At 38.1% G+C, this 15,970-nt stretch overlaps 1 protein-coding gene and 1 pseudogene across 1 annotated transcript; one reads left to right on the top strand and one right to left on the bottom strand.

Moving 5' to 3' along the window:
• LOC149196481 (kinesin-like protein KIN-14R) overlaps positions 1-11,612 on the bottom strand; it is a 91,776-nt pseudogene extending 80,164 nt beyond the window's left edge.
• Positions 11,613-12,999: 1,387 nt separating this feature from the next.
• Positions 13,000-13,833, top strand: LOC149196480 (uncharacterized). Its single transcript, XM_089408298.1, has one exon. It carries the CDS (start codon positions 13,000-13,002, stop codon positions 13,831-13,833), a length of 834 nt encoding a protein of 277 aa, XP_089264424.1.
• The last annotated feature ends 2,137 nt before the right edge of the window (positions 13,834-15,970 follow it).

Raw genomic sequence — 15,970 nt, 5'->3', positions numbered from 1 at the left:
ATCTCAACATGGTTCAACTGAAGAAATGAATGGGAAAAAAATACAACTTAAATCTATTAAGCCCTACTTCAAGAATTCAAAGAGAGAGGATTGCAGAACTATCCCTTCAAAGAAAATAAACAAAGCAAACAATAATATGATTTGAACTACGTATAGTCATGATTTGAGTTCTCAATTGCTCTTATAAAATACCTAGTTGTATATTGGAGTGAGTGGAGGTTGTTCCCTAAATGTCATTCTTTTGGTCCTTGTCAATGACATCTTCCAATGGTTTCAGCATTGATAATAAAATACATTTTATTGCATTTCTACTACAATATTTATTTTTGTATTCATAAGGTTTGTAGTTGTGCAGGTTGAAAGAAAAAAACAATAATCTGTAATGTGAGAGTGTGTGTACCTCCTGTTTCAAATTCCTTATGGAGAGCAGCATAGTTGAAAAAAAAAAGAATAAAAAACATTGAATCACTGAGTTTGTTGAGGGGATAGCTCTCTCTCTCTCTCTCTCTCTCTCTCTCTCTCTCTCTCTCTCTCTCTCTCTCTCTCTCTCTCTCTCTCTCTCTCTCTCTCTCTCTCTCTCTCTCTCTCTCTCTCTCTCTCTCTCTCTCTCTCTCTCTCTCTCTCTCTCTCTCTCTCTCTCTCTCTCTCTCTCTCTCTCTCTCTCTCTCTCTCTCTCTCTCTCTCTCTCTCTCTCTCTCTCTCTCTCTCTCTCTCTCTCTCTCTCTCTCTCTCTCTCTCTCTCTCTCTCTCTCTCTCTCTCTATATATATATATATATATATATGTATATGTATATATATATTTGTTTGTTTGTGTGTATCATACTTGTAATTACACAACTATGTTTCATAGGTTCAATTGCTGGGTAAGTTTGATCTACTATACTTGTTAAACTGTATAAGGCATTGATTCTACTTCCATTATTAGCTAAAAAAAATGTTTTGGTTCCTAGTGTGGTACATGCTATCTAGAAAAGTCCTATCACTGAGGTTTTGTTAGTTCTAGTGACATGGAACATTCTCCAAACTTTCTCCCAACAGAAATGACTTGGAAAGTGGTTTTTGTTGGAAGGATTCCCATCTTGAGATAAGCATGCTAACAAAGTGCAAATACTAGGGTCAATTTTCAACATGGTATAAGAGCAACATCTAGAAATTGATTGGAAATGACTACCGGATCTAAGCCAAAGTGAGGCTTTAAGAGAGGTGTTGAATCATTGCAACATTAGGCCCTAAATGACAGTCAAAGGCCCCTAAATGTCTCAAAATCCCCATGGTTCTGAAACCAAATTCACAGACCAACTTCTTCCAATTTTTAACTTCATTAAACCTTAAAAAACATAAACAAATGAACAAATAACTAACAATAAAATTGATGACAGGATTTCATTTGAATTACGAATTGAAAATTATTCCTCCATTCTTCATAAATATTGACCTCTCCTTTGTCGATCTCAAGATATCCTTAGGATCAATTCCACCCACCATGTAGCTGGCAGAGAGACCTTATGCTTCAACAAGACCTGCAACATGATGGACACTTTTCGCTACCTTGCTTTACTTCAAGCCTAACAGACCACTAAGTCATTCTCAATCAAATATACTAAAATTGTTTCGTAGAATAGAACAATATATATATCAAATCTATCTCATATTTTTTTAGGAAACTAGAAATGAACATAAACACAAAGAAAGGTAGAAGTTACTTTTTAATAGTATGCCTTGGATGAGTTGGGGATGAAAGTAGCTCATGAATCTGCTCATTGTTAACTTCCAATACTCTTACTGAGATATCATATTTAAATAATCCATTTCTATCATTAGGTACATGAAATAACTCCTCCAATGTTCGATCGTTTAGTCACATATTGTCATGTTTTCCCTCCATGATAAATGTCTTCCGAGTTCCAGTTTTCCCATACGCAAAGATACACACATTATCGCCATCCAAAACTGACATGAAAACTGGTGCAGTATTGACAAAAATAACCATTGCCCATAGAAATAGCTCTAATCAATGAATTTGTGAACTTATTATTAATAAATTTCAGATCCAAAAGATATTATTTTGTACATCTTACCTTGATTTTCTCGATTAGTAAGTACTAAATGGTAAAAACACGATCAAATTTGAATACTTTCTTTGAAGAACCATTAACAGGATGATTGGTTCATTGTCTATAATTGTATCAAATTATACCACTGGAGAAGCTCTCGCTAATATTTCTCCATCACTCAATGGACAACATCTACACAATGCTTTGATATTTCCTGACAAAGACCAAAAAATCACGTTATCTAACCTGTTAATCCTTGTGCAATGCATAAAACGAATTAAATCAACAAGTTGCCTGTAAGATTCAACACTTTATTTTAAAGTTTTTTCCTTTACATTGTCTCTTTTTTGAGCTTCTTCTTGAGATCTTCACACTGTAAAACTTAATAGCTTCATAAAAATTAATAAAATTTTATCTCAAAAACAGAATATTTATCACACTTACACAGAGATTGCACAATAGATGTCATCCCAGCAATGTCAGGGATAACACTGACACATTTATGTGCCCCTTCCGAAAGGTTATCATAATATCTCTTTAGTATTTGCTACCAAGTATTAGACAAGATTATTCATTGAACATCGAACGAGGTGGAGTACAGGAAGACGACTCAACTTAAATTTGTATGCCAGTATTATTCAATACCAAAGTTATTTGAATTTTAGCCTTCATGCCTTCAACTGATGAAGCCCAAAACTAATTATGCCTTTGATATGTGTCTTGAATCTCCCTTAATTGAGAAGTTTAGCCTTATATAACTTGATCTGTAACAAGGAAATTTTTGCATTAGATAATTCCAATTCTTTGGCTTATCAGTAATGGGAACAAAAAGATCAATTTGTTCGACCTAGACCTTCAACATGAAATGACATTTTATCGAGTTTAGCCCTCAGATTTTCATTTTGAAAATTATGGTCGTTAAGGCACATCAAGGCCTTGTGGCATTCATTTTTATTCAATTCATACTCCCTAGTATGCTCTTCAATCCTCCTTCCATACTCTGTTATACATTTGGCAGTTTTCCTTCTGATCTACAAACCAATCAACAAAACTATTTGAGAATTCAAAAATCCTCCATTTGCATTGCCTATAGCCGCATGAAGACTACTTTTGAGATACTCAAGTCTTCCTACCTGTTGGGTCCCTATAATACTAGTGATTACCCCATTACTATTGTAATTGTACCCCTTATTAATATTGTTGTGCCCCTATTATCCCCATATTGTTATTACTATGCCCCATAGAATCCCTCTATTGTTATTATTGTGGCTTTATATTATTATTGTTAGGTCAGCTGGGTTATATTGTGACTCCTTAGGCTCCTATATATAGAAAGGAGGTTTTGTATTTGTATCATCCAAGAATTGTTCATTTATGTAATGTAAAGGAGGTTGCCCCTCAAAGAGGCTAAATTCTAAGGCGTTGATCTATCCTTTCTATCTTTTCTTGAGCTGGTTTCATAACATTTGGTATCAGAGCTTTGGATTTTAGGGTTTTGCTGCTCCAAACAAGTCATCGTGGAATTTTCGCTATAAATTTGTTTCTGCGACATCACAGAAGCTAAGAAAAAACCCATTTGAGAATACATCATGCTAAAGCTTGGTTCCAAATTGCAGAGCTTTTCGTGCTATATTTGCGAAGATATGATCTGAGGAAGTTGGTATTTTTTCAGACTCCTAAATTACATTCCAAACAAGTGACCTGGGGAAAATCATCATAACTTTCTCTCTCAGCATTGGATTCAAATTTCATAAGAAGTTATAGAAAGAGCACAGACTGTAGTTTCTTATATATTTTTTGCAAGCCAAAGGTTGAAACAGTGACTCCTGGCATGTCGTACAAGTTCACTCTACTGAACTAGTCTATAATCAGGTCACTGTGGGAGATTTCACATAACTCTTCCTTGGAGAATCCAATTTGGATCAGACTGGTGGCATTGGAAAAAGGACAAAGAGAGCTACTGCAGGTCACAATTTCAGAACTAGATGATTTGAATGTACAAAGATACATCAGAGGCAATATCGAGCTCCTACAAAGTGAAAAAAGGTGTGTAGATTCTTTTAAATTTTTGCTTCAGATTGGTTTGAAATTTATTTCGAATGAATTCAAAGGGCATGGTAGAGCATTATTATCGGTAACTAATGCCCCGAGGAAAGAAAATGCAAACACCTAGTAAGGAACCTGAAAGCTTTAGCATGACTCATGAAGAAGAGGAAGAATTCAACATGATATATCAAAATTACAAGACCAAGTGCAACAACTGTCCCTTGCACAAAAAGGAACAGAATCTAAGATGGATGGTTTAAAGAAAGATGTAGAAGCTAAGATGGATGGTTTAAAGAAAGGTGTAGAAGCTAAGATGGACTGTTTAAGGAAAGGCGTAAAAGCTAAGATGATTGACGCGGAAGCTAAGATGGATGATTTGAAGATAGATTTGAAGACAAGCATGGAAGATTTGAAGACAGATTTAACAAAGTTTCTACAAGAAATGCTTACTAATGGTGAAAGGATAGTAAAGGAAACTCATGATGAGAATAAAAGAAATGTTAATCATGATTCCATAGACTCTAATGTTGGATTGAAGACCCACCATATTCCAAAAATCGATATGAGGAAGTTTGATGGCAAGGATCCTGGAACAGGGATATTACAGATGGAGCAATTTTTCGATCTCAGTAATGTGCAAAACACACAAAAGGTACGTATCGCAACTTTATATTTTGAACCAAATCAATTGTATGGTGTCAATGGCTTTTCTCTCGTAAAAAATTTATCACTTGGGAAATTTTTACGAAAGAATTGATAGCACATTATGAGGATACAAAAAGAAACACTTCCTTTAGCCAATTGATAAGTCTCAAACAAAAGGGTTCAATAATGGAGCACATTGAGGAGTTCCAAAAATTGAACATAAGGGTAAAAAATACTCCAGAGGAGCATAGGATTGATGTGTTCATAGCGTCTTTAAAGGATAATATCCAACATGATGTTCGCCTTTGGGAACCTGATTCATTAGAGAAGGCATTTAGGTTAGCAAGAAAAATTGAAAGAAAAATTATGGCAACCAGGAAGCATACCACTCACAACTATAAATACGGAAGTGTTGTTGCCCCTAGTCTTCCACAACCTATAACGTTGACACCACAACAATTGGAAGAAAAAAGAGCAAAAGGGCTTTGTTATAGTTGTGATAGCAAAGAACCTAAAGGTCATAAGTGTGTTGAGAAGAAATTATTCTACATAGATTGTGAAGAGGAAGAAGAAAATGAGCAAGAAGGGTCAAAAGAAGAGGATATACTCCAAGAACAAAGCCTAGATAAAGAAGAAATGAATCCGACCATATCTTGTAATGCATTGGTGGGAATTACCACTCCTCAAACCATCAAGATAGAAGGACAAATCAAGAAGAAAAAGGTAATAGTGTTGATTGATTCAGGAAGTACCCACAATTTTATTCATTGTAAGGTAGCAAAAGAATTGAATTGCTTCTTATATCCAGCACCAGAGTGTCAAGTGATGGTTGAAAATGGAGAAACAATAAATTCCTCTCGAAAGTGCCATAATATCAAGCTATCCGTGGGAGAATATGTATTGACTAGTCCAATGCTTTCCATTCCAATGGGAGGTGCTGATGTTGTACTAGGAGTCCAATGGCTACAATCCTTGGGTACAATAGCTTTTAATTTTCAAGAACTTTTGTTCAAATTTTCTAAGGAAGGAAAGGAAGTTGAATTAAGGGGTATTGAAGGGAAACCGGGAAAGATAATCAACTCTAATGGTATGAAAAAGCTTCTAGAAAAGGAACAAAGAGGTGTAATTGCACAATTATATTCGCTAGATGTTTCCACATTGGAATCATCTATTTCTCCAGACCTCAAAAAATTCTTGGACAATCATTCCAAGGTATTTGAGACTCCCAAAGGTCTCCCGCCTATGCGCGATCATGATCATGCTATTCATCTGATTCCAGGAAGTGTTCCTCCAAACATCAAGCCATACAGATATACCTATGCCCAAAAGAGTGAAATTGAACATATGGTTGCAGAAATGCTAGAGGCTGGTATAATTCAACCGAGTCAAATTTCTTTCTCTGCTCCAGTAGTATTGCTGCACAAGAAGGATGGATCATGGCGCATGTGTTCGGATTATAGGGAGCTCAACAAGCTCACTATTAAAGATAAGTTTCCCATTCCTGTCATTGATGAATTACTGGATGAATTGCATGGATCAATTTACTTCACCAAGTTGGATCTTCATTCAGGATATCATCAAATTAGAATGAAGATTGAAGACATTCTGAAAACAACATTTAGAACTCATGAGGGTCATTATGAATTTTTGGTCATGCCTTTTGGCCTTACCAATGCACCTTCAACATTTCAAGGTTTGATGAATTCGATTTTCAAACCATTCCTTAGAAAATTTGTGTTAGTATTTTCTAATGATATACTAATCTACAACAAGTCTTGGAAGGATCATGTTGAACATGTTCACAGTGTGCTACAACTATTGGAGGAAAAACAATTATATGCAAAAATATCCAGATGTTTCTTTGGAGTCCAACAGGTGGAACATCTGGGTCATATTGTATCTCATGAAGGGGTTAAGGTAGACCCTAGCAAAATTAAAGCCATTAAGGAATGGAAAATCCCCACATCCATAAAGCATCTGCGAGGATTTCTCGGGTTGACAGGGTATTATCGCAGAGGGAAAATTTTAAGAACCCCCCAAATTTACATGTATAATAAATGGGTGAATCTCCATGGTATATAGGAAAAATGGAAGGTGATTTTATCAATAATATGATATGTATATATAATTTTTTGGCGAATCTCTCACCAGGCATGGCGAATATTTTACTCAATTATAAAATCTTGTGTCTATTGAATACACAAATGAAATCATTGCATTTCTTTAAAATATCTTTTGAAATCAAAATTACCAAAATTACATATCGATAACCTAGTGGGTGTAGGATAAAATTCACCCGTGCCATTCACAGAAAGCATGAGAAAAAATCTAATACTATATATAAAACCAAGAAAAATTCAAATTCATCACATCTAGGGACCTCGTAACCACCCTTCCAATACACAAGTATGTTCCTGTTTGCAATTAGAAAAATTACCCAAATTACAATCTGTTTACTCCAGCATATGTTGGAAAGTTATAGAAGGATGACTAGTGCAATCAATCCATTCCTTTTAGCCCTGGATTTGTTTCAGTTTAAAACAAAAGTATACAAATATACTTGTCCAATGTCTATGGTTTAACCATTCACCTTAAGATGTTTTTACAATATAATTTCCTAAGTCTATTTAATATCTTCATTATCATAAAATCCAAGCTATATCCATCTTAACTCCACATCTACCACTCTTACGGGGATGAAATCTATTTATCCTTCTGAGCACTTGGTAGACCCAGAATTAAGATGGATCTAGGATGATAGAATTTCCCTTTAAATAGTTTATGCTCACATGAATTCCACGGTATTACCATGGGTCAATACCATGGGTTATCATAGACGTGGAGCTTAAAAATCACTATTAGTAATTTATAAAAATTAATAAAATTAATAGTTGATTTTTATTTTATTTTTTATTTTAACCAAGCTAAAATGTTTAACGTACATTAAATTAAAACATCCATTTTTACTCTTGATCAGATCAAATATTTTTTCACTCTATGCTAGTTTGCATATCACGATATTTGATACCTCTCGGGGGTTAGTAGATCCAGAGTAAAGATGGATCTATGCTGGTTTAATTCCCCCATTTAAATAGGCTACATTCCAGGGGAATACCATGGGTCAATACCATGTGCCATTTTGGTGAATCCCATGGGTCAATACCATGTGCCATTTTTATTTTTATTAATACTAATATTAGGGTTAATAATGTTTTTTTGCATGGTATTAATAACAATCTAGTCCATGGTATTTGTCCCATAGTATTTTGCCCATAGGTTTCACCTAAATATAACGCATTTTTTGAGTGTTCGTAAATATAAGGTGACTTATGGAGTAAATATAAAAAATGTTTTATTTGTTTACCATACCTCTTGTTTATTTATATTTTTATTAATTTACCATACCTCTTTTACAAATATGGTATTTGGCCCATAGGATTCACTTAAATAAAACCTCTTTCTTGAGCCTTCATAAATAGAATGAGGGTTATGGACTAAATATAAAAATAGGTTTTATTTATTTACCATGTGTCTAGTTTATTTATATTTTTATTTATTTACCATACCTTTTGAGTAAGTATAAAAATATGTTTTATTTATTTACCATACCTCCACTTTACTTATATTCTTATTTGTTTACACCATTGCATGTATATAAGGTGACTTATGGAGTAAATATAAAAAATGTTTTATTTATTTACCATACCTCTCATTTATTTATACTTTTATTAATTTACCATACCTCTTTTATAAATATGGTATTTGGGCCTTTGGCCCATAGGATTCACTTAAATAAAACCTATTCTTGAAAATGGGCGAATGGAAGGTTGTAACTCCTAATTTCAAGGGCTAAATTTACCTTTTTTACCCTCTCCCTTAAAATAAGGTGGGCTATTTGAGGTGATTTGTAAAAATGTACTATGATACAAAATATTGGCCCACTAAAAAATTAAAACCCCTTAATTTCGCCAAAGGGCGAACATTCGCCCCTAAAATTTTCTATGTTATCGCAAGTTTGTTAAGAATTATGGGAGAATAGCAGCACCTCTAACAACATTTTTGAACAAAGATGCATTTTCATGGACTTCGGAAGCAACAAAGGCCTTCGAACATCTTAAAGAGGCAATGTGCCAAGCACCGGTCTTAGCTACACTGGAATTCACAAAAACCTTTATTGTGGAATGTGATGCTTCAGGAAATGGAATTGGTGTTGTTCTAATGCAAGATGAAAGACCCATTGCTTTTGAAAGTCGTCCAATCAAGGGAAAGTTTTTACACAAAGATATTTAAGAGAAGGAAATGCTGGCAATACTCCATGAACTTAAGAAATGGCGACCCTACCTAATGGGAAGACACTTCAAGGTAAAAACGGATCATGATAGCCTTAAATACTTTTTAGAACAAATATTATCCTCTGAAAGAGCAAAAAAAGTGGGTCACAAAGACGTTGGGTTATGACTTTGAAATCATCTACAAAAAAGGGAAGCAAAATGTGGTGGCAGATGCACTCTCAAGAAAGGATGAGGATGTCGAAGCATTGTTGTGCGCCATTTCTATTATCCAACTAGATTGGATAAACGAAGCAAGGGAGGAATGGAAGAATGATGAAGAAGTGTGGGCACTTATTAGAAAGTTACAACAAGATTCCAGTACGTCTGATACATTTAGCTGGCAAAATGATTCGTTATGGTACAAATATCGCTTATACTTCTGCAAGAATTACCAGCTAAAACAAAATATTCTTATAGAATTGCACACTTCTCCCTTAGGAGGGCACTCAAGATTTTTAAAAACTTACCACAGGGTTAAGAAGGAATTTTTTTGGGATGGCCTTAAATCAGATATTCAAAAGTTTGTGGCAGAATGTTTGGTTTGCCAACAAAATAAAGTTGAAACAATTAAGACACCGGGACTATTACAACCTTTATCCATTCCAAGCCAACATTGAGAGGAGGTTTCAATGGATTTTATCACAAGTTTACCCAAGTCTGAGGGAAAGAGTGTCATCATGGTGGTAGTTGATAGAATTACCAAGTATGAACACTTTTGTGCATTATCACATCCATTTAAAGCCAGCACAGTTTCTATTGCATTTATGGAAACAATTCAAAAGCTACATGGAAACCCAAAGATTATTGTAAGTGACAAAGATCCCATTTTCACTGGAAATTTTTGGACAAAATTATTTTCTTTTCTTGGTACTCACTTAGCTTGTAGCTCATCTTATCATCCTCAATTTGATGGGAAAACTGAGATAGTAAACAAATGTTAGGAAGGATATCTTCATTGCTTTGTATCTAATAAACAAACACAATGGGTCAAATGGTTACCTCTGGCTGAATGGTGGTATAACACTTCCTTCCATACAACAACAAAAATGACCCCATTTATGGCACTTTATGGGTATCACCCACCATCCATGACATCATATTTAAGAGAAAATTCTAAGGTTCAGGCAGTGGAACATCACATCGAACATCAACAACAAGTCCTCCAACTCTTAAAGGATAACCTCGTGTTGGCACAGAATAGAATGAAACAACAGGCAGATCAACATCGTAGCGAAAGAATTTTTGATGTAGTTGATTGGGTATTCCAACGGCTACAACCATATAAGAAAATGTCCCTCAAGCAAGCTAAGAAGGATAATAAATTATCACCAACGTATTCTGGTCCATACAAGGTGTTGCAAAAGATTGGTACTATGGCATACAAATTGGAGCTTCCTGCAGCTTCTCGATTGCACCCGGTTTTCCATGTTTCATGTTTAAAGAAGGTTATAAGCGACAAGCTCCCAGTTCAATCAATATTGCCAAAACTTAATGAGGAAGGAAAAATTATATTGGAACCGAAAGCAGTCACAGAAACAAGAACTCGACAGCTAAGAAATTGATCTATTTTGGAGTATCTTATCAAGTGGAAGAACTTATCCGCTGAAGATTCCACATGGGAGCATGAGAATTTTATACAAAAGTATCCAGAACTACTCAAGCATTGAGGACAACACTTTTTTGAAAGAGAGGGGCATGTTGAGTCCCTATAATACTAGTGGTTACCCCATTACTATTGTAATTGTACCCCTTATTAATATTGTTGTGCCCCTATTATCCCCATATTGTTATTACTGTGCCCCATAGAATCCCTCTATTGTTATTTTTGTGGCTTTATATTATTATTGTTAGGTCGGCTGGGTTATATTGTGACTCCTTAGACTCCTATATATAGAAAGGAGGTTTTATCATTTGTATCATCCAAGAATTGTTCATTTATGTAATGTAAAGGAGGTTGCCCCCTCAAAGAGGCTAAATTCTAAGGCGTTGATATATCTTTTCTATCTTTTCTTGAGCTGGTTTCATAACACTACCATCTGTGATTTGATTTTTGGACCGCATCATCAAATTACAATAACTAAATATATCAGATCAATTTACCCAAATGATAAAATCTATAATGGTAGTAAGGTTTAGTTGGATCTCCCCAAGTGAAGGAAATCATTTCAATGTTGTTTGAGTTTTTCAAGGGCCAAGAAATCAAGTTCTTTTAAAAAATTCTAGCCAGTTGAATATATCTTATAAATAGGACCTTCTCAGAACGTCATCATACTCGGAATAGCTAGCAGTAACGGTTCTGGAATATATAGGACATCGCGTCATGTCCTCTCGGAAGGGAGGGGCGGGATCTCAAGCCCCCCCCTCCTTCAATTGAACAGCAACGGAATGGCGGTGCACCCGTGTTCTCCTCGCCTCCACCTGGTTCATTTCCAGAACAAGGCCAAAGTTCCGAACAGCCTGACATTTCAGTACAACACCCAGACACGGAAGGGGAAGAGACAAATACTCCAAGAGCGTCACAGCGAAAGGCAACATCGGCCACTTGCATCCCCAAGGCAAAAGAACGAATCAAAGTTGAGCTTCCCAGCCATAGAATCAATGGCGAAATCCAATACATGCAAGATCATGCACTCATTGGAAAATTTCTCGGGTTCTGGCCAACAAAAAAAGCTTTATATGGATGGATCGCCTCCAAATGGAAACCCAAAGGGCATGTATCGCTGCTACTAGGCCCTAAAGGCTTCTTCACTACTATATTCACCTGCCTGGAGGACAAAATAAGAGTATTTGAAGGAGGCCCTTACTTCTTCAACTCCGCAGGTCTCTTCCTGCGAGATTGGAAATCGAGGTTCAATCCAGACACAGAAGATCTAAGTCACGCTCCAGTGTGGATTCACATGTATGGTCTCCCCACGGAGTACTGGAGAGAAGAAACGATGAAGGACATCAACGATCGCATTGGCACCTTTATAAAAGTTGCTGAGGAAACCAAGAACAGAAGATTCACCTCATATGCCAGGCTCTGCGTCCAAATGCATCTCAAGAAGACCCTTGCAGACTCGGTAAGTCTTTTTCACGATGACTATGAATGGACTCAACCTCTTGATTATGAACATATTCCATTCCGCTGTCGTAAATGTCATGAACATGGTCATCTGTTCCGAGACTGCCCTCTGACCTCCCAGCTCAAATCTTCTGTTAATGAACCCAGCAAAGACTCTGAGGGTTTCATTAAAGTGCCTTCTCGACGCAGACATACTAAAAAACAGGCTGCTACTACCTCAAGCCCCAAAAAGCTAGCCTCCCAAAACAGATTTCAAGCCCTCGCTCCTCAAGATCCCTCAATCTCACAGCCAAATGTATCCCCCGCCTCGCCTCTGCAGCCATCATCATCCAAGGATCAAAAAAACCCCTCGGATCCTTCCTCCTCTATAATGGCCAATGCTCCTCTTGACTCGAATGCCAAAATGCCAACCATAGAAGCTGATATACACCCCTCATCCATGGATCTTGATGCCGCACTAGCCCTCAGTTTGCATGAGGAGGCTACAGAAGACCCTCAGAACATCCCCATTATTATGGAGGAAGATCAAGAAATGGTAAGTATAGATGGTCTGGATATACTTAAACTTGAAGAGGCCTGCAAGCAAAAAGAATATAATTCAATTCCCCCATGGGAAATAGACAGACTTGCAGGAGTCCTTGCCAAAGCTCAGCACAACAAATGTCTTGGAGTACAAGCAGGCAGTCCATGGGACGGCAAGAAAATCCAAAAAGAAACCAAGAAAAGGGGACGCAAAACCGATTTGCAAAGAACCATCATTCTAGGAGAAATACTTATGGAATCTGGGAGATTTCCGAAGTTGACCACGTTTTACAAGCCCCACCCCCAAAGTTCCCCATGAAGCTTATCTCCTGGAACATGCGTGGGCTCAACAGTCCTTCGAAACATAGAATGTTGAAGAATATGATACAGTTGGAAAAACCAGCAGTGGTATTCCTTCAAGAAACAAAAAGTATTAGTACAGCGCTTGAAAAGATCCTTCGCAAAGCCTGGAGCGGAATTAGATCAGTTTCCGTGGACACAGTAGGGGCGTCGGGCGGGCTCTCCATTGCATGGAATCCGCAGATCCTGAAGCTACAAGACTTTCATGCAACCCACCATTTCATTCAAGCTAATTTTCATCTTCTTGGAACGGACATTCATGGACTCCTCACCAATACATACTTCCCACAAGATATGCACCACAAGCTAGATGTGCTGGAAGCATTAACAGATCTAAACTCAACCAGACAATTCCCATTGTGGATAAGTGGAGGCGACTTCAATCTTATCACTCATCTGGGAGAAAAAAAAGGCGGGCGCATGAAGCTAGAAGATGACAGCGCCGGTTTCAAAGACTTCATTCGAAGTAATCAGCTTATAGACATACAAACTTCCAATGGCACCTTCACATGGACGAACAAGCGCAGGGGAGTACACAATATTGCCTCGCGACTTGACCGCTTTCTCATCTCAGACAACGCTATCCACCTGGGCGGAGACTTTAACGCTTCCATCCTACCTCAGGGGGGATCGGACCATTGGCCAATCATGTTGCAATGGACGAGACCTGGTAAACACAGCAATCGACCATTTAAATATGAAGCCTTTTGGGCCAGTCATCCCAAATTCAAAGAGGTGGTCCAAGAGGCATGGAAATCATTCTCTCCTTCAGAAGGCGCAAAGATGTTCATATTTCAACAGAAACTCTGACATCTCAAACAAGTATTGAAGGTGTGGAATAAAACTCAATTCGGGAACATCACGGAATCCAGGCAAAAACTGGAACAAGAAATGAGCACAATACAGCAAACAATCATCCTAGAAGGCAGAACAGAGGAATTGGCAGACAAGGAGCAAGCCACATGGACAGCATTAGAAGCTCGGATATCTCAAGAGGAAATCCTCTGGCGCCAAAAATCCAGAATAAAATGGTTAAAAGAAGGTGAGAAAAATACAAAATTCTTTCATCGATCTACCATTCAACGGTGAATGCACAATAACATTACCTTCATCAACAATAACCAAGGGGAGAAATTAGAAACGCATGAAGATATGGAAAAAGATCTAAGGGATTACTTTCAGGAAGCACTCAAGGAACAAACCAGAAGCAGAACAGCAGCAATACAAGAGGTCACTAGGCACATCCCCAAGCTCATCACAGAAGAACACAACAAACATTTGTTGCAACCAGTCACAAAGCAAGAGGTAGAGGAAGCAATGGCACAGTTAAAAGATGGTAAGGCTCCTGGACCTGATGGCTTTACTGCAAATTTTTTTCATGATTTCTGGGAACTAATACACGCAGAGGTCTGGGAACTAGTGGAAGAATCTCGCTCCATGCACTAGCTCCTCCCCTCTCTCAACTCCACGTTCATTGCTCTGGTTCCCAAGGGGGAAGAAGCCAATACGCCTGACAAATTCAGGCCCATAGCCCTCTGTAATGTTATTTATAAACTCATCTCCAAGGTAGTGGCCAATCGGCTCAAACCCCTCCTGCCGCTTCTTGTCCTTCCGAAACAAACGGGTTATGTCGAAGGTCGCCAAATCATGGATGGCATCATCCTTTCTAATGAGGTGCTCCACTCCCTAAAAATCCTAAAGAAACCTGGTATGATTATGAAGCTTGATCTATCTAAAGCCTTTGACAAGCTTAGTTGGGAGTATATTCAGAAGATGCTGCTAGCCTTTGGCTTTAATGCAACATGGACTAGATGGATCATGAGCCTTATCTCATCTCCCTGTTTCTCGGTTCTTCTCAATGGCTCCCCATCTTTGCCTTTCCGCTCCTCACGAGGCATCCGGCAAGGGGACCCCCTCTCGCCTTTCATTTTCGTTTTGATGGCGGAAGGGCTCAGCCGCCTTATACACCATGCTATCTCCTCTCAAGCAATCAGAGGCATAACGCTTCATGGCCTCTCCCCCTTATCTCATCAACAGTTTGTCGACGATACCATGCTCTTTGGCCATCCTTCTTCTTCTAAAGCTAAATCCTTCAAAGCCTTGCTCGAGCTGTTCTCTGAAGCCTCAGGGACCTCCATCAATGCTTCTAAATCTCAGCTCTTCTTTTTCAATACCCCTGTCTCCATTCAAAGGAATATAGCGCGCATCCTTGGCTTCACCATTGCAGTGCTCCCGTCCAAATACTTGGGTGCTCCTCTTATGGTCTCTGCTCTCAAGCATGCATCCTGGCGCACGCTCCTGGACAAGCTGGAAGCCAGACTCTCATCGTGGACATACCGATCGCTAAACACAGCCAGTCGACTTGTAATGATCAAGTCCGTGCTCCAGGCTATGCCTCTTTACCTCTTTTCCATATTAGCTGCTCCCAAGTGGGTACTCAAAGCCATTCGAAATCTTCAGTGGAACTTTCTATGGGGATCCACAGGTCTCAACAGGAAATGGGCCCTTGTTAAATGGTCAGAAGTATGCCAACTTAAATCAAAAGGAGGATTAGGCCTGCGGGATCCAATGCAAAGTAATCATACCATGGGCGTGAAAGTTTGGTGGAACTGGCTGGTCAAACCTCTAATTCCATGGGCAAAACTCTGGCAAGCCAAGTATGCACCTGGCAGTCAATGGGAGGATCTCATCAGAATAAGTCCAAGCATCTCTGGCTCCATGATCTAGAATGCGACTAAGCTACACAGTGCATTCATACAGGAGTACAGTTTCTGGGAAGTTCATTCCGGTAACTCAGCGCGTTTCTGGGAAGATTCGTGGCAACAACTTCCAAAGCTTGCCACGATTTTCCACAAACCACTTTGGCAGACTTACATGCAAAGCCACAGTTTGGTTCGCATCTCCCAATTCTGGCAACAACAGGCAAACAGCGATTACCAACAATGGA

This window comes from Pinus tabuliformis, chromosome 2_2, assembly GCF_031772625.1.
Source record: "Pinus tabuliformis cultivar Carrire ecotype Pingquan chromosome 2_2, CPIR1, whole genome shotgun sequence".
Taxonomy (NCBI): Eukaryota; Viridiplantae; Streptophyta; class Pinopsida; order Pinales; family Pinaceae; genus Pinus; species Pinus tabuliformis.
Note: the sequence above shows the minus strand (reverse complement) of the source record. Positions and strands in the feature narration are given on the sequence as shown.